Source organism: Falco punctatus (assembly GCF_963210335.1).
Source record: "Falco punctatus genome assembly, chromosome: 8".
NCBI lineage: Eukaryota > Metazoa > Chordata > Aves > Falconiformes > Falconidae > Falco > Falco punctatus.
Genome location: NC_137588.1, coordinates 14,580,337 through 14,607,562, shown reverse-complemented (window position 1 = coordinate 14,607,562; position 27,226 = coordinate 14,580,337). Strand labels below are relative to the sequence as shown.

General features: G+C 41.4%; 1 protein-coding gene across 5 annotated transcripts in view; it reads left to right on the top strand.

The window, feature by feature from the left end:
• The first annotated feature begins 12,661 nt into the window (after positions 1-12,661).
• ADAM23 (ADAM metallopeptidase domain 23) overlaps positions 12,662-27,226 on the top strand; it is an 80,859-nt gene continuing 66,294 nt past the window's right edge. For 3 of the 5 annotated variants that reach the window (XM_080400176.1, XM_080400172.1, XM_080400173.1), the window contains exons 1-2: positions 12,662-19,163; positions 20,269-20,495. In XM_080400176.1, the coding sequence (XP_080256302.1) occupies positions 18,992-19,163; positions 20,269-20,495 (399 nt within the window). In that variant the 5' untranslated portion in view covers positions 12,662-18,991. The other 2 variants (XM_080400174.1, XM_080400175.1) reach the window with 2 other exon arrangements.

Sequence of the window (27,226 nt, the reverse complement as noted above, 5' to 3'; positions counted from 1 at the left end):
CAGAATCAAATTATACCCTTGCTAGCTCATGCAGAGAGCTTAGACACTGCTGGCCTGGAGGCTGTGCTGTAGACTTAGTAGTGAAGGGTGTAGGTGTAGTCCTCAGCACACATGTTGAATCCCTTGTGGATGCAATGCACGGGCATGACTTGCATTTTATCACACTAAAGTTTTAAGATGAAGAGGGAGGTAGAAGTGAGGAGTAAGACCTAAGAGATGTAGTGTAGACTGGACTAGACCAATGAATGTTCAGGTTTGGGGATTATTTTAGTATTTATCTCTGTTTTGTCTGAACTTTTGCAAACAGTTGTCAAAATGTAGCTGCATCCCGGGGTGGTTCAGCTTGGGTTCCATCATTCTTCTGGGATGTTCCTTTGATTTGCTTAATATGTGGATTCTTTTTACTGCTGCTTGTTTTGATCCCTTCAGCTACTGCTAAGAGGGGGAAAATGGTTATAACAAAAAAGATTGCGCATGTGCATCTTTTTGAAGGCTAAAGAGAAAAGTTGTAAGGCAGTATGTGCTACCAGTGCATTTCTCCATACATTGAAAGAAGCTCTGTTAAAATTTTGGATCTAATGATGACTAATCAATCTGTTGCCCAAATGATGATAGAGACATTTTTCCTTTTGATTTCAGTGGCATTAAGCTGAAATCTGCATACAATTAAAAATATAATGGGTTTTTATTAACAGATCTCTTATGGTTTTCCAAATGTGTCTAACAATTTAATTTTCCAGTCTGTTCTAGCAAATTGTCATTTCCTGAGTTACTGCCAACACAGTGTAGTTCTGATTGAATCTGGGGTCAGGACAATGCTGGAGTCAAAGTCAGCATATTTTTACCTACGACAATTAGTTAATGTTTTACAGCACTTTTTGTGGATGTAAAGAACTCTTAAGTGTTCAATATTATCAAGAATTATCTTCTATATTCTTATTTTAGACAGTAATGTTCGATGGCTTTTGTGAAATGCATTGGTAAGCAAATACATTTTTTTTCTTAGAGCTTAGAAGAGAACACAGCAATGAAACTGTTTTACATATTTTTATTTCCAACTTTACATAGACTGTTCGCTTTTTCTGTGTGTAGCAATTTTTTTCCCTCCTTCATTTTAAAATAAAAATTCATCTGCAATGCAGAATACTCCATTTTTATTTTCTCAGGGTAGGGTGTGATGACTGTCATTTGGCTGTATCATGAATATAATTTTTTATGTAATTGTGTAGTTATTGCCTATGCCTTCATAGGCATCTCTGCCTTTTCATGGAAGCTGTAAAGGAGAGCCAGGCACCCACACCTGTCTGTATCTAGTCCTTGGGTCTTGTTTGACTGTCTACCCGTCCCTTCCAAGCTCCCTAGTGCAGCCAGTAGGTCAACTCCTGTATTTTCCTTCACTTCATTTAACTCTAGGGTAGGTTGGAAAACAAAAATTTGTGATTCACAGGAAGAAATGGGTTGAAAGTCCATTTTCAACCAGTTTCCCCCATAAAAGTTTCACATCCTAGTGCGTGTGGGGGGAAACAACACAAATCTGGCAGTTAGGTTTTGGCAAGCCTTGTGTCCCACTGTCCCCCCTAAGCTCTCAGGAGTGCAGGGAGGGCTGGGGCTGGCGTGCACTTTGGGGGGGATGTATAGCCCAAAGCCGGCTCCTCGGCGCCACGTCCCATGCCGTTTCGAGCATCTTCAAGCCCGGGCACTACACAGCCTCTCTAGGCAACCTGTTCCAGCACCTGACCACCCTCACAGATAAAAAGGTTTTTGTTTCAAGTTCCCTGTATGTCAGTTTGTGCGACGGGGTGGCTGCCTGTGCTGTACATCCCCAGGGCACTGGCACGGCCTGGCCGGCTGTGGGCAATGGCTGGTGCTGGAAACCTTGCCCAGCTCTGCCAGGGGAGGTTTTCTTCTAGTGGGGAGCCCAGCCTGCACAGGAGAAGGTGGCTGTGACAAACAGCTGTGGGGACTTTGGCTTTTCTGTGGTTTGCTGGGCATCCATGGCAAAATGAGTCCGTTAAAGCACCTTCCTAAGGCTTAACCCTCCCTTCTTTTTATCATACAGGGGTTCAGTTTGGGTTTGGTTTTTTTCAGTGGAAGATTTTTCCTTGTTTCTCCTTTGAATGTTTCAAGTTATATGGGTTTGGTGACTGTAAATCTAAAACATCATAGTTATTTGCTACAGTTATAAATTTGTTACAAGTCTGTACAGTTCTCATGCTCTTTTTCATGGCTTTTTTTGTATTGTTTGAAAAATCCTCCATCAGAACAGTGTTCTCAATGAGATTATTTTTACTAGGTTTTAATTTATTTTGTTTGCTTTGAGCTCCGTTTGCTGTTGCTTGAGACTTGTGTATCTGTTTACTTCACATCCAATATTTTGTTCTAACTGGCTCTAGTATTAATTTGATTTAATAAATATCTTACAAGTCTAATATTGAGGGTAACTTGCTACGGCTTAATTCTTCTGCGCTTGTTCGGGCTGTGAGTTTATTATTGTTGGGTTTGTTTGTTTCTTTTGTATGTTGTCTCTTGCCTGTGTTTGTAAGGAGCTTGTGTTTGGTTTCCCACTGCTGATAATTAGGTTAAATAGCTTTTGATGAGAAGGGCTGGGGGAGCAGGCTGAGGGAACAGCCCTCCCTTGCTGATGTGCTGCTGTTGCTTTCTCCAAAGCAGGCTACTGCCATTGTGCAAAAACCCAGGCTACGTTAAGTGGGATTTTTATACTTTTATCATTTTATCTCGTTTCTTAAGTATTAGTGATGTTACTCTGTAAAACATTGGTGTGTAGATTAAAACCATTATAGAACAGCTAAGCCAGTAATATTAGACAGATAAGCACAACTTGCCATTGTCTCTTCTAAATTTGCTATGAACAAAAACTTGATAAATTTTTATCAGAGACCTGAAGTTACAAACATCCCCAGTGTGTGAGCTTGCATTGTTTGTCCCTCCTTTTATATTTAAATTTATCCTTTAAGATGGCATCTTTTTGTTTGAATACTGTCACAAGTCTCTATCATCAGTTGAAGTTCTTTCTCCTAGTCCATTTATGGATGATAGTGCTGCGTTTTTTCTTTGCAAATGTACTCATTTCTATCAAGTTTATAAGGGGAAAGAATTAACATTTGCCAAAAGGTGACTTGTGAATCTGAGCTCCGTTGTCATCAGTTTGTATGAACCCTACTAAATTCTTTAATTATGTCTGAAGAGGTGGGGAAGACATGAGCTTGCAAGTCCCTCAGACTCCTCTGGAAATTTTGTGTAAAGCATTGAAGCTGTGGTGGGTTTGTGGGGTTTTTTTCCTCCTTTCTTTTTCTTCAGCACTGTTTTAAAGAGCTACATTGCACTTTTATCAATGTCTTGACAGTCAAAATACGCAGGCTGTAAGTGGATTTGAAAGGACTGAGTGGTGAAATTCAAGCGCAAGTTGACCCTTGTTTTTAACTTTAATTTTCATGTTTCTAACACTTAGAAGAGGACTATCACTTATATCACAGTCTCAGGTTTGTACCTACAGGGAAGGAAATTTTTGTTTCTAAATTATGAATTATGGTGGTTGTATGCTAAGTGTGGATGCTTCTGTGAGGAAAGGTTGTGGTGGTTTTTATTTTTATTTAAAGGAAATGTTTAAACCTAATGCATTTGATGTAAGTGAAGGTCACGCTGCATCTCAGATGACTAGAAATCATTTTGTAAGCAGTGTGTGGGAGGATACCTGGCCTTTTTCAGCCACTTGGTATTACATCACTTAACACACATAGAATTTCTCTCTTGTGATTGCAAAATAAGATGTCTACTACACTGAAAATTAATGTCAAAAGTGGTATTAAGTAAAGGGGTAGGGAACACGGCTCTTGATTGAAAAAAAAAATGCATATAGCATGAATTATGGCATTTACTGTCTGATATCAAGGTTTTATCCATTTGTATTTTTGCATGCGCTGGGCTTGTTTGTCAGCTAGAAAGTGTTTCATTGAAGGGTGGATCTCAAATTATTATGTTGAAGTAACTGAGATTTTGGAAAGTTTGTATGTGGATCCTAATTTTGCAGTTTAGACACGTTAATAAATACGAAATAAACTTTAGATTGCTGATGTTCCACTCAAGGCAGGGCAACAGGGCATGAATCCAGTAAGTTAGTGCCCAAATCATCAAAGGGATAACCAGCAAGCTTCTGTCAGTTCAAGGGGCCTTCTGAGCTTCAACTGAAATCTTTGATGTTTTGTGCTGATTCAGAGCCAGAATGCTGCAGGTATAGCAGAATATTTATCCGTATGGTTGGGTTGAAATTGGCTGGTGTCAATGCAAAAGCCTCCAGTGGGAGAAGTGAGCCTGGGTCAGGCCCCAGACAGGGTGTGCCGTTGCAGGGGGTATCCATTCCACTATGCGTATTCCGAGAATATTTGTGCCATTCATTCGACTTAAATATATAAATTATTTTGCTATACAGTTATCAACAGTGAAAAAACTTCACTACAGGAAACAGTAATTTTCACAAGAGTCTACCTGCCTTGTACCAAAACACCCAAGAAGGTTAGTTGCATTAGTGTTTCTTACCTGCTGCTTCCAATTAAGAATCTATTTAGCTTGCTTTTCTTCGATGGTTAAAATGTTGGATAACACCCAATCCAAGACTGTTTCCTATCACTCTGCCTCAAGCCAAAATGCTAATTCTTCCTGCGTTGTTAACTGGTGTTTTGATAGCATGTATGGCAACACAGGCAACTGCACAGCTAGGCTGCCAGCGTACGTTCTTCTCCCAGCTGCGCCACTGCCTCAGGCAAGCTAACTATAGCTTTGTTTTTGTGAGTAGTATGTCAAAACCATCTATTTATAAACCAAATTAGAAAATGCCTTGGAACTGTAATTTTTCTTTCAGGCTTCGCTTTCAGCTATCCAGAAGCTCAGTATTCCATATTAATGGATTTGGTTATAAAATTTAACTTGTCTGATGAATGAAAGTAACATATTAAAATAGAAATATATATTCATATATAAAATAAAAGAGCCCTGTTAAATTATTTACATTTTGGAATATAGATATCAATTATAAAATATTTTAACGTATTTTTATACCTTTACCTGTAAGGTGAAATGTGAAGAATGTGGGGATGCACTAACAAAATATAGAAAAATCACATTTATTTTTTCCATTTTCCATAATTTCCTATTAGTTGTTATTCTTGACAATATATCTTAATGATTAACTGTTATGTTGTTTTAAAGGCTGGAAAAGTAAGGCAAGATGCTTAAGAGAAACATTGTAAAGATGTTCACTAGTTTTGACCTCCTTCAGTCTCAAAGGTGCCCACTGACTAACATTCAGGGGTTTGGATGGTCTGGACATTGGTCCGAGTCTTTGCTAGATATTTGTGAGGATCAGGATACTGAAGTAAACTGAAATAAATATCAATAAAAATGGAATTCAACATAAATGGAGATCCTTGAGAATGTGGAGATAAGCAGCCTTCCAGAATCCACAAAAGAAACACAAACCTTCCAGTTCTTTCAGATCTGTAAACTGTATTGCAGGGGCTCAATGGTTCTTGTGACTTTGCTGGGACCTGGGTGATGTGGTGGAGTTCGGATCTGGATTATATGGGCCAAACTGCACTCACGCCCTGTGGAGCAGTGTTTCAGTCTGTAAGCAGCCAGCCTTTCCTCAGGGGAGCCGTTTTCTAAACGTGAAAGCAGACAGCACAAGGAACAAGTAGCCTATGGTTGCCCATAGGCAGGTGATGCTAGGAGTTTCTGCAAAAGATTTTGCAAGTGTTTTCTCTATTTAATAATTGTTCTCTCTCTCAGATTAATCTCCTATAACTAAGCGCTTTCTTTAAATATAAATGGCTGTATGCCACTTTTAGGACACTTACATTACTTTGTTAAATTATTAACCAGTTTTTATCATCAGTAGGGGAGTTTTTATAGAAATGAGAACAGGATCTTACTCACTGGTTATTTTTAAAATGTGCCAACGTGAAGGCTTGTATTTGTGACAAGGCTCATGAAGCATAACAGAGCTGTTGTATAGATTTTAAAGGAATTAAAAAGATTAGAGTTAGAAAAAAGTCTTTTTAGGTGTAAAGCTCCATGCAGGTTCAGCCCTTGCAGTGTATTTTATGTTCTGCTTCTGAAATCAGTGGATGCTGGGGCTGCTTAGCCACTTTTGGTAAGTTCTTATCCTACTTCAGGATTCAGCTAGTAGGCTATGAATATTGGAGCAAGGGGAAAGCTGGTATTTAAGATTTAATTTACGGGTAAGCATTTTCTGCCCTGACATAAGACAAGGGTTGGCAGTAGGCTATATGTCTGTCGTCATCTCTCTCTTCTCCTGCTGCTTCTGTTGTTTGCATTAGGTGCTGTGGGTAGAGAAGCACTAAGGTCCTTTTTTGCTTGAAGGCTTGACAGGAGGGATGTAGCTGGTGGATTGCTGTGGATTAAATATTTGGAGGTCCTTACTCCCAAGCTCTCCATGATTTGCCTGGAGAGTACTGATGTACCTGCTACCCAGCAATTCCAAATCCTGGGCAAGTGGAATGGGGTCAGGCACGGAGAAGCCTCTGTAATGATGCCTGCCAGCTTTTGAGCAGCTCGGCTTCTGGAGAGACATAGGCTCTTCCGCAGCTGGAGCTCTATCCTCCTTGGTAGGCAACTGAAACCAAAATAAGTCTGTTTTGCTCCAGACTGCAATGAAACATAATGCAAGAATATATCAAAATCCACCAGAAAATTGAATTACCTTTCTGCAGAGTACAACTTCTCTGTTGTGACTGAAAATACTTTGGTGAAGGATGGTGTAACAAATGAGAGTTGAGAGAACACGGGTGTCTTCCTCCTAGGCCCTGCAGCATTACTTTCTCCAAATAAATTTCAAAGTCTCTGTTTTAAATCTCACATGACTGTTCCAGATTTCCTGTTCAGCTGGTTAATCATCTTGCTGAGCAAGTATGGATATCATGAAGGTGATTTGTGAAGTCTCTGAGAACTTGCATTACATGGCTGGTTTTTTTCATACCAGTGTCAGTGTGCCCAAAGTTAAAATTAAAGATTCAATAACATCACTCCCTGTCTTGCTGTGCTGCGGTGCATGCCACCTCTCCTTTTTGTGCTACGCAAAACCAGATTTTATTTTCAATGGAAAATTACTAAATTTCAAAATTGTATATGGATATATGCCTTGTGCAGTTTATATAGCAAAATACCCTTCTGACATTGGCAAGGCATATTCAGCAGATGGCTGGGGAGAGTCTAATCCTCTCCCTCCTGGCACAAGGTGTGCTAACTACTATGTGCCTTGAGCAAAAAGCCTTCTAGATGTTCAGCTGCCTTTCATATTGGGATAGAAATGTCTGCTGGGGAAGGTAATGCAAAAAGATACCCGTGTAAATTCCTTGAGGACATCTTTACTGTAAAAATGAAAAAAATGCAAGAAATTTCTACTGTCTCCAAATGCCAATTGGAAAAGTAACAGGGCTTGCTGTCAGCCTAATTCAGATCCCACCAGGGATTTGTGTTGGGTGGAGGTTGGTTTTGGCAGGATAAGTGGGAAGAGATTACAGCTGCTTCCATCAAAACACATTTCAGGGAAAGCAGCAAAGGATCTTTCTGTGTCTCCTCCTGACACAGCTGAGACCTGTGAAAGACATGGTATGAGGGTCACTGGATGAGCACTTGGCACTTCTTGTCTCATTTGCAGTTCCATCGAGGTGACAACATAGCATTGCAGCAGAGGAGCCAGAAAGAGGCCAGGAAAAACACCACTTGCCCGATGCAGGAAAAATCACTTGATGGAACAGAGATGCTCCACCACGAAAGCAACAGCAAACTCCCCTTCCTTCAGCTGTTCAAAGAGGGTAGGCACTCCTAACGCTGACCCAAACCTTCATTTGCAGGTGCCTCAGTTCCAACAGCAACGTGACAGGAAGCCAAGGGATGGGAAAGACAAAAGGACGCTGTGCTCGCCCTGGCACCTGCGGAGACCTGGCTGCCCTTACCCCACTGCTGCGGCCACCGAGCCTCCCTGCCCCTGCCCTGCCGCTCAGCACCGCAGTGAGTGTGCCGGTGACCTTGCTGCAACAGCAAGTCTGCTGGGGGTGCTGGCGCCTGATCTGGTTGGCAGCAGGGAGCTGGGGAATTTGGAGAAATGCTGACCAGCATCTTCACCTAGTTGTGAAGTTTCCTCCAAAGAAGAGGCTGGAGATGGCAGTGGGAATAGAGAAGGAGCTTGGTGCCTGGCCCACATACCTACCTCCCAGCGTGTGGTGGGGAGCCTTCTGGGCTGTTGGGAGGCAGCCAGTCACCTGGGGACATTCTTGTCTTTGTATTTCCTGCAAAGGCCACCAGACCCAAACCCTGCAGGTCTCAGGCACGATGCTTAACCCTTTTCCCTACACACCCTTGGAGTCTTTTACCCAGGGACTTACTCTGCCAAGATGACTTGCACCAGACAAGCCCTCCCATCCATGCCCAAGGTGGATGCCACATGGCAACCCAGCCTCTGGAGAGGCAGCAATTGTGAGCTTCTCCAAGCTCTGCTGTGACAGTAAGCCAGCTGGGAGGATCTCCCTGCCTATAGGTGATATGGGCAATACTAACCCATTCTGGCTGATACTGTGGCATTAGCAAAAAAAAAAACCCAAGGGAAGGTGCTTATTTACCCAGTATTTGCACTTTTTAGAAGTTACTGTTGTTACCGCCTGCTGTTTCCCTTTTTAATGCTCCTAACAATACCAGCTGCTAACGTTTCGGTGCTGACTCTTTTCACTTGCCTCTAGAAGGTCCCATTTCTGCTCATGGTGATACTGGTACAGAAGCTCTCAGGGTCGATCACCCCTGGCCTGTGTCACTGCTGCTGGGTGCCCTGCGAGTCCAGCACCAGAACTGGATGGGAATAGCTGAGAGGCAAATGGGGCAGTCCAGTCTAAGCTGTGGTAGCAAGCTGGGAAATAAGCTCTGCACGCTCAGAGAGCATTCCTCTGCTGTGTGAGCACATTATTTTCTCAGTAACCTAGTTTTATGAATAAAAAAGTCCTCCCTCTTCATAACTACAGCAACAGAGAATTTTATTAATGTTCCCCACTGTAAAGAAAAGGTTACTGTGTCTTATTTTTACTAGGTTGCTTGAAAACCTATAAAATCTCTATGGAAGTTAAGAGGTAGCTTGTGATCTGCTGTCAGTCCTATGTGCACGCTGCTTCTAGAAATAAGTCTGTAGGGATGAGTCAGGCTTGGCAGCCCAGTGCATAGGTTCCCTCTAGAAAACAGTTACATTCGAAAATGTAAGACTCTTTCTTCATTTCTTTCTTGGAGGGGTGGGGAAAGATAAAAGTGCTAGGACGATCATAAATATTTTAAAATTGAGCTCTGCAGTTCAGCTGCATGGCAGCTCATAGAAGCCAAATAATGTTTTATAGCCTGACTGGATAAACACATTAGTGCTACCAGTACAGATTCTAGAAGGGTTCTAGAAACCAGTATTTAAATGGCACTTAAACCTGTTCATGTGCTTATCTAAGCCTAGACTGAGGGCTGTTACCATATGCCCACATCTGTAAGGGCTGCTCTCGCACTAGAAATCATTAAATGCATGTGGAAACCAGGAAGAGGTTTCAAGCAGGGCAGCTCCCAGGTGGTAACCTGTGCTATTTTACACGGGTCTGGATGCTGCACTGCAGTGCAGAGTGGGAAAGTCAAGTTTAAAACAACTGGGGTCAAGAAACTAGGGTCATTCTTCAGCTATCATAAAGCAGGCTGACATTTTGAGCTATGCTGTTGAGTGGCCAACCTTCCTTAAAACAGAAAAAGAATTGCATGAATTTCTTGTCATCATTACTTGGCAAAATAATGTAAGAGATGATATAACTCTGGTTACATTGCTTTCATTCTAAGTTGTTTGTTTGTTTTTTTTTTTTTTATTACAGTGATGCTCTTTCTCCATATCCATTCAGCTACTGTTATTTCCTCCACAAAGACTGTAGGAGGTACCATGTTGTGAAGAAGTTTTGTATTGCTTAAACAGTCACCAAACCAACGGACGGCAGTGACTGTTTAGAGGCAGTTTTCTCTGCTACAAGAAAAGTCAATTTATCTGTAGGCAGAATGAAGAAAGAGACATTTTGTGCTCAGCAGGATCTCTGGTAAATGGAAGTTCATTGATTATGCAACTGTGTTGGACAGCAACATAAATTTTGGGATGGGGCTAAAATAATATAAAGGCAGGAAAACACTGTCCAGTGGGAAGGGCCTTGAATTGCCTTTGGCCTGCAGAGGTCACACTGTCCTTTGGACTGTGCAGCTAATCTGCTGTGTACCTTTGGGCATGCTTCCCTGCTGTTTAATGCTTCAATCCACCAAACTCTGTGAGTTGAAGTGTATTTGTTTGTTTATTTAAGAAATTGTTTTGCACCCTAAGCTCCACATGCAGTATCGGCACATAAGAACAGTAATAAAAATAAAGAATAATTCAAGTTTCTGTGACTAAATTCTTTATTTTGTAGCCCTGTGATCCAAGTTTTGTGTATGCGTTACGGGAAGAGGGTTTGGTCTGAAACCCAGTTTAATCAGAGGTGAGATTTCTTTTGATTTTGGTTCTTGCTCAGGCACTTGACGCTTGCAATGCTTTGATTATCAGCAAACTGATCCCTTTCAGCTACAAGTAGGAGCAGCTAATTATCTGGAGTTGCTTACAATGAGCAAATATTTTCTGCTGCATGTTAATGTATACCTATAGTTTTCTTAACATTTATGTGAAGTTCTCTAACTGTGATAGTATAGTTGGTGCAACCAAACCTCAATTGGAGGTGTGAACTGCTTTCGGTGATGTCTCACTTCAAACATTAGCTGGCACGTGTATGCATACAGACAATTTTGTCATGCCATTTTAGCTCGTCTGCAGCAAGAAGTTGTCCTGGCATCATTATGCATTGAAGCCTTTGGTTTCTCAAGGCAACAGCCTTGAGAAAGAAAGTGACCTCCTTCTTTATTTATGGGGCTTCTGGTGCTCACAGGCAGGATGAAAAGGATGAGAAACTGAAAGATGATCAAAGTTGGAGCATATCTTAGCCATAAGATATGGATGGAATTTAAGAGAGGAAAGCAAATTAATTAATTCCCCATAAGAAGCAGTTTTGTAACTAATAATTGAAAAAGTTAGTTTGGAAGTATGGCTTTTGAATAATAAATGCATTCTTGGTGGGGGGTAGTACAGGAAAACGAGCACTTTTTCAATCATGTATGCTACAAAGATACTCCATGCAGGATAAAATACTGCTGTTTTAATTTCCAAGGAGGTCTTAAAAAAAAAAAGGTACATTTCCATAGTAACAACAAATAATAACGTATGTTTAAACTTATAGTTAACTAGTGGGATAAGCAACTCCAGAAAATCATGGGGAACATATGCATATAGAGAAATAATAAGATTTTTGAAGGGTGACTAAGTGTGAGTTCATGTGGGTGAGAGGAAGAATGGAAGCAGCGAGGTAAAGGGCATAATTTCACCACCCCCAAGTGTGGGTTCTTGAAGGACAATCCACATGGTCAGGCTGTGTGTGGCTTCTGTGGGTGTGAGAGAGGAATATCCGCTTCCATGGTTGTGACAACTTAGGGATTAATCGAAGTTTTTATGCTCTAGAGATTTGTGGCTGAGATTTTTGTCTAGAAAATTAGCAAGAAGACTGAGGGGTGCACACTGCATCAGGAAAGACTTTGGGGTCTTATTTGCCTTTGTACCAAGCTGACAAAGCAGAACTAATCCCCTGCGTTACGGCCCTGGCTGTTCAGCTCTAGTAAACTAGTAAAATATTATTGGGCTGTGATTCTTTCTGTGCTTTGGGAGACTGAAAATTTACTGGAGCTTCCTTAGAAAGCAAGAATCTGCTCAAGGTATTAATAGCAGAAATCATGCAAAGCATTCACTGGGATCTGCGCATAATTTTGATGCGATGTTGACATTACCAGATGCTGTCTTTGGCAGATAGGTCATGAGAATCACCAGATCTGTGACTGACCTCTTTAAAATCTGGGAATCCATAGGTCCAGACTGATTGTTGAGGAAAAGCTAAAAGAGGACTTTCTGTGGTCGAATATCAAACTTGTAAGGAAATTCGTTTAGAAGGTCTTTGGTGAGGGGGATGATAACACATCAATCTGTGATCCGCATCCAACACTGAAAGTTATTTACATGACAAAAAATATATTCTAGTAACTCAAATATGTTGGGGACACCCTAGGACTTTAGTGTAACACTTTGATAAATCTTTGCATTGATTTTTCTTAAAAATTCAGACCATCTCTCCAGAGAAATTACAGCTAAATGTTTTAGGCTTTCTAGAGGAATCAGTGCCAAATGGTAGATACACCCTCAAATAGGAATCTTTCAGGATAGTGTATTTCATGTCTGATTCATCCCTATGCCTAATTAGGAAAGGAGCAAGGAAACTGGTCCAAGTTTGTCTATGGAGAAAAGGCAGGATGCCTAATTGGATATAGCAGTTTGTATTTATTTTTTTCCCCCTATTTCGTAGGGCTGCACTTTATGGAAATGCCAGGATTTTCCTCATCTGACTAACATTGCTACTTCTCGGCATTTTACCTACCTTTTATAGCATAGGATGACAGCAGCATCAGCACAGGTGTCTCTGTTGAAGGCAAGGCTGTGTAGAAGGCAAGGCTGCGTAGAAGTCTCTTAATTGAGCAGCAGCCTTAGCATCTGCAAATTACTAGAAGAAGAATTTTTATATTTTATTTTTGGGTGAACATAAGAAAAGCAACTACAAAACCTTTAAATGCTGCATGTCTATGCCCAGTGAACCAGCTTCCAAGTAGTAAATAGTAGCTGTAGCTAGTAAGTTCTGTTTCCCGGTGAGGTTTAGTAGCTCGTGCATACATTGTACTGGCACAGCCATGTTCCTTCTGCTTCTCAAGCTAATGCAGTCCTTGCTATTTGGGGGCATTCTGTGCTGAAGGTAACATCCTTTATGTTTTCAACTACAGTCTCATGAAATTTTTGCCTATCACTTGGGCTTAGATGCTGTAAGCATCAAGAGTCTAGTAATTTCTACCAGCAGGGGGAATGAGCTATTAATGCTAGTGTTGGCACAAGAACAAATGGGTTTCTGTTAGGTATGAATAAATTTAGGCTGGGAAGTAGGAGGATTTACTTAGTGATTCTAATAATGAGCTCCTGGAACAGCCTTCCAGTGGGTAGTAGAAGGGCAAAAACCCCAATTGCTTTTAAATGCAATGTATGAAAGGAACTGTGTGACAGAATAGCCAGTGGTAGCTGGGGGCTAGACTTGATAACTCAAGAGATCCAGTGCAGCCCTTTTCTCCTCTGTGCATGTGCAAGTGGGTCAGGGGAAGAGTGATGATATCTTCCCTCCACTTTGCAACGCTGTGCTGGAATAGCTGCAATCTGCTTTTTTACAACCTACCAACTGGAAGTGTTTGCTCGCTGTGGCAAGTCCATGGGATGTGAACTCCATGGTTTTAGTTTGAAGGAAATATAAATGAAAGCACCTATTTAAGCAAGATTTCCTCTGTCGCCCCATCTTTCTTTCTTGATGCTATGTTCATGTTTTAACTCGCAAAAGTGAAACGAGCCAGCAAGGGGCAGGCTGATGTCACAGCCACAGTTAGAAGTGCTTCCTTATTAGAAGAGAAGCATTTTTTTTTCTGCTGGTGGCATGTGTTTTACTTGCTAGGTATAGCTGTATCAGAACAGCTGACAAATGTGTTCTAGGTAGCCTCATTGACCAGCATGTTTCTGCTGCTGCTCTAAATTGGACAATATGGTGAATAACTGGAGCCTTTAGTATCATATTATTTCCACTGACAGCAAAAATACCTCACTGCAGTACCTTGTATACAACGACTTATGTGCAGTTGTTTAAACGTTGCTGAGGGATCCTACTAAACAACTTGTAAAATCCTTTGGCTGTGAATGCTTAGTTAATTATCCAAGAGTACACTGTGAATTAATGCTGAAATTAGTCTGGTGTGGTTTATTAAAATATTTTTTTTCCCTCAATCAGAAGAAGATTACTGATGCTAAGTTATACCTGGATACAAATTGAACTGCAATTAATAAAACCTCCAACTTGTTTGCTATTAGCAGCACAGCTGTGTTCTCTTCCTGGCTGAATGTTGGTAAGATAAATTCTTTTTATCATCTTAGATTCTTCACTTGACCTTATCAATAACATTTCACAATATCGTGGGGAGGGGGCTGGCAAATATATCCTTGCCAGTATGTATATTCTAACCTGGTGTGCTGCAGCATATGGTACTTGCAAATGAGTTCATTGGTGTAGTACCACTAGTGAGAGGAGTAGTTAACGATGATGTGCACACAGATCTTGGCAAATGAATGGCAGTTCTGATGGGGAAACAGCATTTTTACTGTATTCTATTTTATAGTATTACTGTGTTTAAAATAGTGTTGTGCCTGATATTGTACATTGTTCCACTATTGTACCTGGAGGGGAAAGCTGGGTTTTGGGCTCTGTTGAACTACACAGTAACAAGAGAAAGCTCTTCCTCTGAAGAGTACAAGGTTGAAATAAAGAAGATGGAAAAGTGAAGAGCATGGAAACCCTGTTCTGTTGGATCTATAGTTTGGAAAGCGATGCTTGCTTCAGAAGAATCTAGAGCCAGTGGTCTGTTTCCTGAGTCTTGTTTTATGTGTTTGTTGTGTTACTGCAACACTTATGCTCGCCGCCGCCGCCGCCGCCCCCCCCCTCCCCCCCCCCAGTTGCTAAAAAGTATTTAAAGAAGCTAAAAGAAACAAAATAAATGAAAAGTACTTATTTTTCTCTGACTAAATGCTGGGCTGCTGCTGAGCTGTTAGGTGGTGGGATGTATAGCAAGAGATGGTCATTTTTTTTTTAAAAAAAATTGTAATAACCATATAGAAATATTCTCACAATGACGACTGAGGAGCAATTTGAGAATAGCTGAATATGGAGAATCAGTGAGTATTCAAACAGGTATGATTAAGAAAAAGTTATACCAATGTAATGCATTGTTCATTGCAATTACCATGTTTCTTCCAAGTGTAAATTATCTGTACTCACATTGCATGTGATATGAAGTAAGGAAATACGAGTGGCATGAAGTTTCAGTATAGCTTTGTCTTAGCTGTTAAGCCCCTGCTAAGAAACAGAAAATGGCTACCACCATTTTTTTGCATGCAAATTACAGCTTATGTGGATTAGTTATGTGCCAGCTAATGAGGTCCTATTGTTGTTCAGTGTCCCCTGTGTAGTTACCTTTTAGACCGGTAGTGTGCTTGGTACCCCTCCTAGAGCTGTTGTTATGTTTCTTCTGTTATTTACAGCACTGGCTGGGTTATTTACTATTGCAAATCAAAAGGAAATGTCTCTAACAGGCCTGCCATTTTGTCCTGTGTCTTTACAGCACAGAGCACAGCGGGACCTTGGTCTATGGCTGGGCCTGCTCATGCTATGGTAATATGAATAAATCATAATTATACTTGACAGCTGCACTTCCTTGATAGCAGATTCCAGCAATGGCTGCCTCTGCTGTTTGTGCTGCCTGTTCCCTATGGTGTTACATCCTTCATCACCCAAGGCCAGTCTTGAGCTGCCCAAGTGGTATCACCTGTTAACACCAAAGTAACTATGTGAGTCTTCTATGCTTAACCTCCTGTTAGACTGAATATTTGATATTGTGGTTTCCTCTTCTGTAATAATCATCACTATTGTAAACTTGATAGCCAGTGTACTTACGGAATCCTTGCAAAGAATTTTTTGATAAATGAGTCATCCATGTTTGTATCTCTTGAACTTGTCTCTTTCATATTCCATCTGCAACAGAAATATTCCTCTTTCTATTAAAATGGTAGACAGTTTGTCTCTGTGAGGAACATCCCATCTGCTCATTTGTTAAAGGCCCTAACTGGATTCTTGAAATAAGTGTTAGGTAAGAGACTACTGCTGAAATTTATAAGTTTTCTTTATTACCTAGGAAGACGCAGTCTTACTGTGCTCACTCAGCAAGATCAATATTATTTATGCCTTGCAAAGGGGTAAGTTCTTTAAAAATGTATTCTGCATAGAGGCTTTCCCAAGTCAAGTGATAAGGTGGCTTCTTTTTTCAGGTGGTATCAGAAAAGGCGTTTGATCGTGTTGGATGGCTGTATCTTTACTATTAGGTTAACAGAGCCTGGACTATTTACCGACTGCCTGTCAATGATCAGCAGTTTTGCATCTGAACCTGCTTTACTTTGAAATGTAGCATTACAAGATTTCATGCCATGTGCTCACCGTGCCCCATCCTGGTAAAGGAGGAGGGAATTTAAAAGCTCTGGACAATCATCTGGAGATGTGATGTGAAGTTTAGTTATCACCCAGATTGACAGCATGTATATACCTTGCATAGTTTGCCTTTGCTCCCTCACCAGTCTTGAAGCACTACCAGCAGTTTCCTGTGTGCCTGACATGGACTTTCCCTTTTCTTTCATTTGGTACAGATGCTGCTATGATAATCCATGCTTCTGGTATTTTGTTTTCAGACATCTGCAGTGCAATCTATCTGGGATTATTTCATAGTGTCTTTCAGAGATGAAAGCAGGTTTTAAAAAAAAAAAGCAGCTGTCATTGCTATTGGGGAATTTTATCTTGAGCTGATTGCGCTCTGTGAACTGCGTGTGAGTATTTGATGGTTTGTAGGTTTATGAGACACAGCTTGAGTTTACATGTCCATCAGCAACTGGGAGAGTAGGCATGTCTGCTTCAGATGGTTATTCAGGTGATTATTTCTGTTGCAGACTTGTACATGAATTAAAAGAACTTTACAAAATCTTTGCCCTAGACAACTTTTGTAGAAAGAGGCAATCATTATTTTCTCCCCTCGAAATCTTGACAGCAAAAATAAGAACTGATCATTTCAGAGAGCAGGTGTTTCTGGGATTTGTTGTTGCTAGATTTGTTCATTTTTGTTGTTTGGTGAAAGTTAGTTTCTGGATTCTATTATTTTGATGTTGTGATCATTCTACTCTTTTGTTCTTTGCTTCTAAAATATTTTCTTAAACTATATTTACTTATTTTAGAGCTAGATGCACTGACATGCAGTGACTATGACTGGTCCTTCTATCTGTTTGTATGTTTATGGGGAGAACAGGAGATGCTGTTGCTTGAATTGTTCTAGTAATATCTAATGATGAGGAACAGCTGGGCTATGTGGGCTGCATGAAATGTGTCTGGGAGTGTAAGCATAAGGAAGGCCATTTTATACAGAAAACTGGTACATATTTCTCCCAAGACCCAGACAATAGAGAAATCCTAAGGCATGTTTTCTGTTACTTTTCACACCTGGTCATCTCATGGGTCTGTGTCTTCTATGTGTTTGTCTGCTGTTGAGCGCTTAGATTTTGAGCTTCCACAAGTAGCACCTATTGGACCAGGATGAGAATTCAGAATTAATTTTTTTTTAAGTATTTCTATGAAATAGTCTACACAGCAATGATTTGTTAAACTGCTTGTACTTTCTAAATTAACAATTATAATGAATTCCAGCTGGAATCTAAAGAAAATTATGCAAAGCAGAGAAAATTCCTATCTTTCTGGCAATCCACGTGGTGCACAGAAGACTCAGATTAGAAGGAATAAACTGACAAAAGCAATATCCAGACAAAAAGGAGAAACATCTTTATTTCCTCAGCGGTGAGACCTTCACCAAAATAAAACCTATCTATTCTTGAGTGTTAGAAGTCTGCTGGACAAAATGTGCACTGAGAACTCAGTATCTAATCTTGCCTCTGAACTGAGCTTCAGGTTTTCCGACTCCTGAAGCCATGGAACAAATACAAAGTAGCAGATTAATCTCATATGAGTTTGAAGTTATTTTTATCCTTGCAAATATTCTTCATAGTGGTGGCTCACCCCAGGCATGCTGGAGTATAAGAGATACCACTCACTGTGCAGAAATGTACTGCTACGTCTTGTCTTTCTGTTCGTGGTCCGGTGTCTGCTGCTGTGCACAGCGAGCGCGGGCAGGTGTACACCAGGTGCAGACCGTGCACCCTCCTGCACTGCTCGTCTTGTGTTGGTTGCGCACACGTCCATTTTCTGTGTCAGTACAGACACGCTGCTTTGGTAACGCTTGGTTCTCACTGCCACAGCCCTCGCATCGCGGGTTGGCCGCGGTCACAGGGACGGAAGCAGGGGGAAGCAAGGCCCGATCTGTGGGCTGGCAGCGCTGAGGGGCAGCAGAGGGGAGCCTGGCTCTCCACACCAGCGGGGAGCAGAGGGGAGGGCAGGGGCGGCGGGGAGGGCCCCCCGCAGTCTCAGCCGCACACCGGCCTGCGAGTGCGTTGCATCCCCCTCCGCCCGTCCCCCGCTGAGCCCCGGGCGCGGAGCCCGGCCCCTGCCCTCAGGGGACCGGTCCCTCGCAGGCTCTGCCGAGCCTCGCTCAGCGGTGCCGGTTTGCACGGCCCGCTCTGCACGGCGCTCCAGGCAGCGGCGGGGCGTTTCCCAGCTCGCCTCGCGCAGCTGCTTCGGGGCCGGGGACCCGCGCGTGCCCCCTGCCCGCCCCAGGCCGAGCCCCGGCGCCCCCCCGGGCAGCGCGGGGCGCCGCCTGCCCCCGCCGCGGGCAGCGCTGGCCGGGCCCGACACCCCGCCGCCTGCCCCCGCCCGGCGGCGCAGCGGACGGCGGCTGCGCGGCCCCGCCGTGGGCCGAGGTCGGTGCGCGTGCGCCCGCCGCGGGGTTGGCGGTTGGAGCCGGGCGGGGAGGGGGGGAGGGGGGACGTGTGTGTGAAGGGGAAGGTGCGCGCGCGCCGCTGCCCGCCCGCCCTCGCGCTGAGGTAACGGTCTCCCGTAACGCTGAGGAGAGGAGCCAGACGGGCGGGTGTCGCCGCGGGGAGCCGCCCGCCGCGCTTCGCCTGCGCCCGCCCGGGCCCCTCCTGGGCCGAGGGCGCCGCACTGCCTCCCGGCCGGCCGCCCCCGCGCCGCCCCGCCCCGGGGCGCTATGAGCCATGAAGCCGCCCGGCAGCATCTCCCTGCGGCAGCTTCGCTGTGGCCGCCGCCTCCCCGCCGCCGCCGCCTGCCGCCCCGCGCTCCTGCCGCTCCTCGGCCGCCTCGTCTCGCTGCTCCTGCTCCTCCATGGCTCCTCCTGCCCCCGGGCCCGCGCGGCTGCAGCGGCCGCCGGTGGGTATGGCGGGGGGACGTGTGTGCTGGTGTGCGTGAGGCGGCTGCTGCTCCTCGGGCCCGTCCGCCCCCTCCCCGGCCCCGCTGCCGCCGCCCCGGGGGATAAACCCCCGTAACATCCCTCTCCCCTGAACGGTGTCTGCCTCCGCCCCTTCCAGCTCTGTGTGCGCCTCTGTTTCGGCGTGTAGAAAACCGGGGCTCGGTGAATGTTTCCTTGGCTGGCATGTGCACAGGAAAAGAGAAATGTGAGGTTTCCCCCCGGTCTCCTGAAGCCAGTGCTGCAGTGTTTCGGGTAGAGGATGGGGTGAAACACGCTGGTGAGATATGCGACAAAAAAAAGGCTTAGGTGGTTTTCGTGTGTGTTGGGGTGCATCTGTACGGGGATCTGGCTGGGAAGCTAATTGATTTGTTTGGGGTTGGTTTTTTGGGCTTGCTTTTGATTGCATGTAGAGATACATATGGAATGCTGAGTATAGTCGGTTTGTGCATCATGTTATTACTGTTGCGTTGCTCGTTGATTGACTGCATCCTGAAATTTTAATGAGAAAGGTTACCGATTTCATCTGAAAAGCTGCCACTGAAGAAAAGGGTTCTTGTCAAAGTTAAAAAGAGAGAGGCAGAAAACTTCGTATTATGTAAGAGAATTGATTAACATTCGGTGTCCATGGACTGTGAATTCAGTTTTTCTTAAGAACATGAGGAGTGTTCTTAGCCTTTTGGAGATATACATTTGTGGTGGGTTTTTTTTGGGTTTTTTTTTCTTGCATGTGTGTGTCTGAGAGAGAGAAGAGAACTATCTTGGCTATCAAAGAGGGTGTAGGGGGTAATTACATATCCATTAAGTTGGGGTTTTTTTTCCTCTTGGAGGTTGAGGCATTAAAATATTTATACTCCATGACTGCATATGAAAATGTATATGCATTTAAATAAATAATTCCTGAAATAATTTTGTGTGTGAAAAGTGAATCAGATCTAGCTCAATGAGTAAGCTATCTTTTTGTTTGCTTAAGTGATTAGAATACTGCAAGCTGAATTATGTAGCTTTTTTATGGAAGCAAACACATTCTGCCATCTAATTCATGGCTGGCATATCTTTCTTCCTCAGACCTGCACTGGAATGAAATGGCAGGCGATATAGAAGGAGTACTGGCAGATGAAGAGAATACATTTCAACAGAATAAAAGCAGTAACAGTAAAAATAACAGTTACAGCAATGTAATCCAAAAAGAAGTCACACTGCCTTCAAGACTAATCTATTACATCAACAGAGACTCTGAAACCCCTTACCATATCCTGAATACCAGGGCAAGGCACCAGCAGAAACATGACAAGGTAGGGTAAAAAGAGGCTCATCTGCAGAGTTTTCAAAATTGTAATATGTGATGTGGAACTGTTTGAATGTTTTGTTATGTAGATCTTTGAGACTTTATGGTGGTCCTTACCACCATTTTTAGGAATTAAAGGAGGACATGTAATTAAACAAGAATATAATTTCCCTTGTGTTAATTTAAAAATAATTATTTTGAATTTCAGGATGGTTCAGACACTGAACTGTAGATAAAACAAATGGGAATTATGTAAAGTTGACTTGTTTGATCAGCATAGAATCTTGTGTCTTGACTTACGATATACCATCATCAGCTCAGTGCTTCTTCCAAAATAGCTCTACACTGCAAAAATGTCTGCATAGGGAGTTTCTGTAGAATCCTGAACTTACAGTATGAGTTACTTGGCTTTGAGTGTATCATGCACTACCTAATAAACGCAGTATTGGTTTCCTGCCAGTGTATGATCAGTGAAGGCCACTGTAAAATGTTACTGGGTTTTGTCAGATAATACTTGTATTTTTCATTTGTAATGACAAGATCTATCTGCATCTATGTAAAATGAAATATTAGTAATTTTTTTTCTGAAATTGCATGGGGTTGAACAAATTTTGGTTTTGTGAAATAACTTGGCAAGAAGTAAACCTATTTTAAACTATATCACTTAAGAGGCACCCTTTAAAGTGATTCCATCCTTTTTTTATAGATTTTTATTTAAAAAATTAATTTCTTCCCGCAGGTTAAAAGGGTAAAGCGAAGGTAAAGATGGTTTGTATAGGAGTAGATTGCCATGGTAGAAAAGGTAGCAAGCCCATGAGTGTGTATGGTATTACCTATTGAATTGCATTTCTTTTTGAAATTTTAGAAAGTTAATTTATTATGCATTATATATACTTGTGTTGGTATTGATTATGTACCATTTCAGATGTGGAATTAATATGGAGGCACTGTGTAATCTTTGAAAAAAAGATGAGATGGTTGTATAGTTTTGATGTTTTAATAGGAAGAAAGGTTGCTTCCTAGCTTACTGAACTTGCCATACCAGTATGCACCTCTAGATGCATCTGAATGGACCAATATGTTATGGACGGCACAGAAAAACTGTTCAGTTGTTGGTATCTGGAGCTACTTAAGAGAATACTACATTCAGAACTAATACACCTTTAAAGTGAGACCACTCTTTTAAATAAACTTAAAAACTAGGGACTTTCTGTTCTCTTTGGAGGGGTGTGTGGGAAGAAAGAGATTTGTAAGTGCTTGCAGGCCTGCCTTTGGGAATAGTGCTTCCTCTGTATTTCTACATGAGTTTTTTCTTGGGAATCCATGGAGGAGAATGTCCGCCAGTCTCTTCGCTCACCCAGCATTGCCCACAAGAATGTTGCTGCTGTTGCCTATCCTTCCTACGCCCTACCTTATATTTTACCTGTTGGGGTAAAGCTCTGCAGAAATCAGTGCTGACAGAATCAGTATTGATTTCCTTGGGTATGCTTGCTGCTGAGTATTGTGTAAAGTGGATCTCCTTTCTACTTACTGTGTCCCTTTTAAGCGCAGAGAATGCTAACACTGCAGTTTTTCCCACAGGAAGAGTTCTTTAAGCTTGGGGCTTCGTGGAGAGTGACATTATGTTGACTTCATTCTTCTGGCATGAAAATTCTATTGCTTTGATCCATGTAATTGAAGGAAAGGGTTGATTATGTTCCTCGCCTGGATTGATTTTTGCATGTCTTTCCTCCACAACACCATGGAGGGCTTTCCTCCTGCTGCAGATTTTCATCTTGTGTTTTTCCTTGCATGAAGTAATTTCTTCATGCAAGTAATGGGGAGCAGGGAGACTGCCTGGGATGTAAAAGGAAAATAACCCATAAAGAAAACACGGTGCAATTGGTTTGTGAAAGATACAAGAAGGTTTTGATTTTTTTTTGGGGTGTTGTTGTAATTTTTTAGTGCTTGCTTTTATCCTTTCCCAGAATTAAATGCTGTATTGTAATGAATCCTACTTGCAAGATTTTGCTGTCTCCCACATTGGTAATAAAAAGAAATAGCCAAAATACCTTTACAGTTAGGTAAACAAAGAAGTCTATATTTAGGATTGATTTTTAGCATGTGAAAAAAGTAAAGACAAATATGATGACCTATTATACATACACAGTGGACAGCTGAGGAAGAAAAAATACTATTTTTTTTTCTTTTTTTTTTACTGTTCTTGGAACCATACATCATGTAACCTGTATTTTCTTGTCAGCCTTAATATAACGTTTATAGGCATATGATGTGGATATACTCCCTATGGCCATTATTTAGTAGACACCTTTCTGTGGAACTTCATTATAGTGGCTAGAAGAATATAAGCCATATGGGTAGTTTGTGGGATTAGGCCTGAATACCTCAGAAATGCTGAGTCACTCACTATAAGGAAAGGGGAAGAGTACAGGAAATTTTGTGAATGTGGGAAGAAACAGGTAAAGCTAGAGAAATACAATTGCATAAAATGATTTAAAATATTTTGGTTTTTAAAGTCCCTTCCTCAAAGTAAGGGTTTGCAACATTCTTCAGGAAATATATGTAGAAACAAAAGGCTGCAGAAGAAAATTGTACTAGAGAATCAAAAATTCAAATAATAAATCGCTTTCTTAGCATTGATCCTCTTTATCCTTTTTTTAATTCGGTGAAACGCCGTCATAATGAGAGGGTGTATGTGATTTAAACTGTTGGTGGAACCTCCTTTATTTCTTCTTACTCTTCACAGAAGCTTTTTTTTGCTGTTGGAAAAAAAGGAATGTTCACCATAGTTTTGACTAAGTGAAGTGGTCTATCTCCAAGATGGACAGAGTTCTAGTCTATAACCTATTTTATCTTTGTGCTCTAAAAAAAGCATATTTTAAATACAGTTTTTGGAGTCTTCAAGTAATATGTATACCTGTTTCCTCATAGTCAAATTAAGGCTAGCTGATTTTGAGTTCTTCTGAAGTTATTTTTAGTGTGAAGTGCTCAAAAATGAGCATCTGTTTATAAAAACACACTGAAGAAGCTGACAAGAATTCTTAAACGTGCTGAAGAGGTCTGAGTCACCTGTGTTCTCTTTCTAAACTTCTGCAGATGGAGGTAGCATTTTGAATGAACTGGTAATCTCTTTATTGAACCAGATGACTCTTTTGATTTATTTTCTCAGACTGTGTATACAAGATTATTAGGACCTAGCAAGAGGACTGCATGGGACACACATTGTCACAAAAGGCTAGGAACAAGTCATTATGGTTGCCAGCAGAGGGGAGAAATCTTGCAACACAAGATGGGGTCTTAAGAGAATAGGATTGCCAGAGAAACACAGCTTAGGGCGACCTTACCAAATTTTGAGTGAAAACCAGCTTGAATGAGTTGTATATGAAGGAAGACTATCTGCTGGACAGTTTCTAATTGTTTTTAGATCATTGAATCATAAATTCTCAGAAGCTGTAAAGAAGCAGTGTCTTTGTGCATAATTCTAAGCTGTTTGTGTAATTTTGGGGAGGAGGGAGGTATTAAGAAAACTGTGTGGCAGACCCTAATGACTGGGGAGGGGGAAGTATTATATTAGTTTTGACTGTGAAGACAGTTCCACCCCACCCCCCAAAAAATTTGTATTCATTGTGGGCTACCTTTCTTGAGGTGAAAATCCCAGGTGTTTCTGTTCAGCTCAGCTGTTTGTGATTTAAATAGAGAATGTAGTCCTGCCAGGCTGAATGCTGTGTTTCCTGCTGTGTTGCCCCACTTTAAAGTTCGAGATACAGTGCTGCCTCAGTCCATTATGCAACTTTGGTGTGTAGTGTATGAAAGTTGAGAGGGAAAGCATCCTTAAGATGAAATGAAAAACAGTGGTATCGTTGTTGTAAAGGAGATGGTATTGAAGAAAAAGCAAACTCATTTTGTAAAAGATGAAAGATAGGGTTAACAATCTCTCAAGAGGTGACACCATGTGAATTCTTACTAAAATCCAGGTAAAAATCCTATGCATTAATTACACTCTTCCCTTCCCTCTATTAGGCCAGATCTTCACTTTTAATCCCCATGTAATGAAAACTGATCAAAATAATGACTGCATTTTGTGGCTTATGTGTATGAGTTTAAGACTGCTGGAGAATCTTCGTAGTATTTCAGCCGGCTTTGCATTTTTCCCCCCCAGAATTTTCTGTGGTGCAGCTTCAATTTATGTTACTTGCAAATGGGTGATTTTGTGTACTTTGTTTTGTTTCCTAGTCTATATTTAATTTATATTAATGCAGAAGGCTTATATGGACTCTGCATCTTCAGTAGTTACTAACAGGAGAGTTGAAATAGGTCTTCTTATCTTTGGTTTATGGGAGTAGAAGGCTGTCTTCCTTATACAAAGTTCTCCTCAAGTAGAACCACATATCGGTTTCCTAGCTAAGATGTGGGTTGTGGTATTTCTAAAACTTTGTACTTTTTTTAAAAAAATTATTTTAATATAATACTGGGTCCTCTCATGAGCTTCAAGTGATAACCTATAAAAGGTTTAAGTTGCGAAGTGTTAGGTAGTGCAACACTTGCACTTGTTAGGCCTTGTTCTGAAGTAAAAAAGTTCATAGGTTTTCTAGCATTTTGGGGAAGCTGGATACTGCAGGAAAGTAGCCCAAGATATGGATGCACTACTTTGTAAAGTCTTATGAACAAAACCCCAAGGGGGTTGTGAATTTTAGAGGTCAGTATCACTAAGTATGTCATGTTGGGAGAGAATGGTGGGTTCTGGTCTGTGTGGTTAAAAGACCCAACATTAGGCTTGCATTCAGAGGTAGGCCTGAGCCTTCGTTTGTGTGCTGACAACCATTCTCTCAAAGAAGAGTCTTCAAGGCTTGAGACTCAAGTGCTTCAAAGTAACCTCTCTATTGTTAAAGACCAGAAATAAATCATCAACATGAACTTTCCTGAAATACTGTATGTTTTAAGCAGGAGTCTTTACATGCTGCAGTGGCATGTATGTATGCTGTTCCCGTATGAAATGCTTTATTTCCAATGAATACCGGAAGGTTATCTTGGTATATGTGCCTTACAGTAGGTGTTTTCCAGACACTGAAGAAGGATGGCTTTTGTATGAAGTCTGGGCATAGGCAAACAAGCTAAAAGAAGAGTAAGTAACTAATATATAATAAATCACATCGATTTGTGACAAAACTTGTACTATTATCAGGATGAAGATCAAAAATATGTTTTAACAGTGTAAAATCCATCTAAATCTGACTTAGGTTTCTAATTCTGGAATGGCAGTGATGAAACCCCTTGGCCCAGCTGCTGAAATGAGGGTGGCAGATTTGGCCATTGTTTTAGTCAGCAGAACTATATGCAAAAATGGATTTCTAAAAGCAATGAGCTTGTCATTTGGAGATCGTATCTGTATGAATATAGCAAAAGACCCATAGGTACTATCAGTCAGTTAAATAATGCTGTTACTTTTGTTTAAAGACTTGTGACAGAACTTATTTTTGAAGGGATAACACGTTATTACATGTGGCATAGTTTTACTGTAAGGAAGTAAAACCAATATAGTACTTTTATAACTATCATCAATAAAAGTAAAGATAGAAAGTCTGGAGAAAGTGGATTATGGACAAATGATGCCCAAATGCAATAATGAAAACAATTAAAGTGTTCAAGTTGTGAAAAGCATCAGTAGAACTGAGATTCCAGTTACAGCCTTCTAATCCATTTTTATCTTGAAACTTACAGCAAGATAATGACTGATGTGAAACAAACTGGAATTCTTTATGGATTTTTAGCTTGGAAAAACCCCTGAGAGCTACTGCTTTGAACAAGCAGCTACAGCGGTGTTAGGATGTCCCTAGTATGAAGAAACTCTTATTACAGTGACCACACTAGTAATCTGAGCTTCTGGAATAGTGAAAAAAGACCTTTCTCCCCCACCCCCATCTAAAATTTGGGTTTTGAGCAGGAAAAGCTTTAGTCTCAGACCCTCCTTCAACCAGCTCTTCTATATATCATCAGTAGGTCTTTGCTGCAGATAAAACATGTAATTTTGCAGCTTTGCCATGGGAGTAGTTTATGCTGTCAAAGTGGGAACCTCTACAGAGGTTTTTAAATTATAAACATGTACAAAGGAACTTGGTCTCCTTTTTATGTAGGTAAAGAGTACTCATGCAGATGTGAACATATGCATGTATACAAGTGGTACAAGAAGGTGATGTTTAGACATGGTAGGATATCCAGCCCATATATATTTTTCATAATATATGCTTATCTACATTATATTCTTGTTTGAATTTATATTTCTGTGCCAATCAGAGAACACTGTATTTCAGATTATACTTTAGGCATTGTATTACACTGTGGCTGATAAAAAAATAGTGTGAAATGATGAGCTGTATAACAGAATTCCACAGATGCTTTTCTGAAATACTTCCTCCCATCATGATGGTACATTAGGGTTAACGCTAAAACACCTAGTGACTTTTCCTTGGTATCTTTCTGTGCTAAGTTGTTACAGGAAAATGTCAGTTTCAGGATTGAATACTTCAGCCTCATTATCTTCACCAGATTTCTGGTTTATAGCTTTCATGGGTGGTTTTCTGTTATTAAACTGGATTAACAAAATATGTATTTTCCTGCAGCAGTGGTGTGTCCCACTGACCTGAATCAAAACAGTGTTTTTGCTAAATTGCAGTATTAAAATCCAGTGTTCTTTTTGTAACCAGTGGTTTGAGCTGGGTTTGGTGGAGAACATGCCCTACT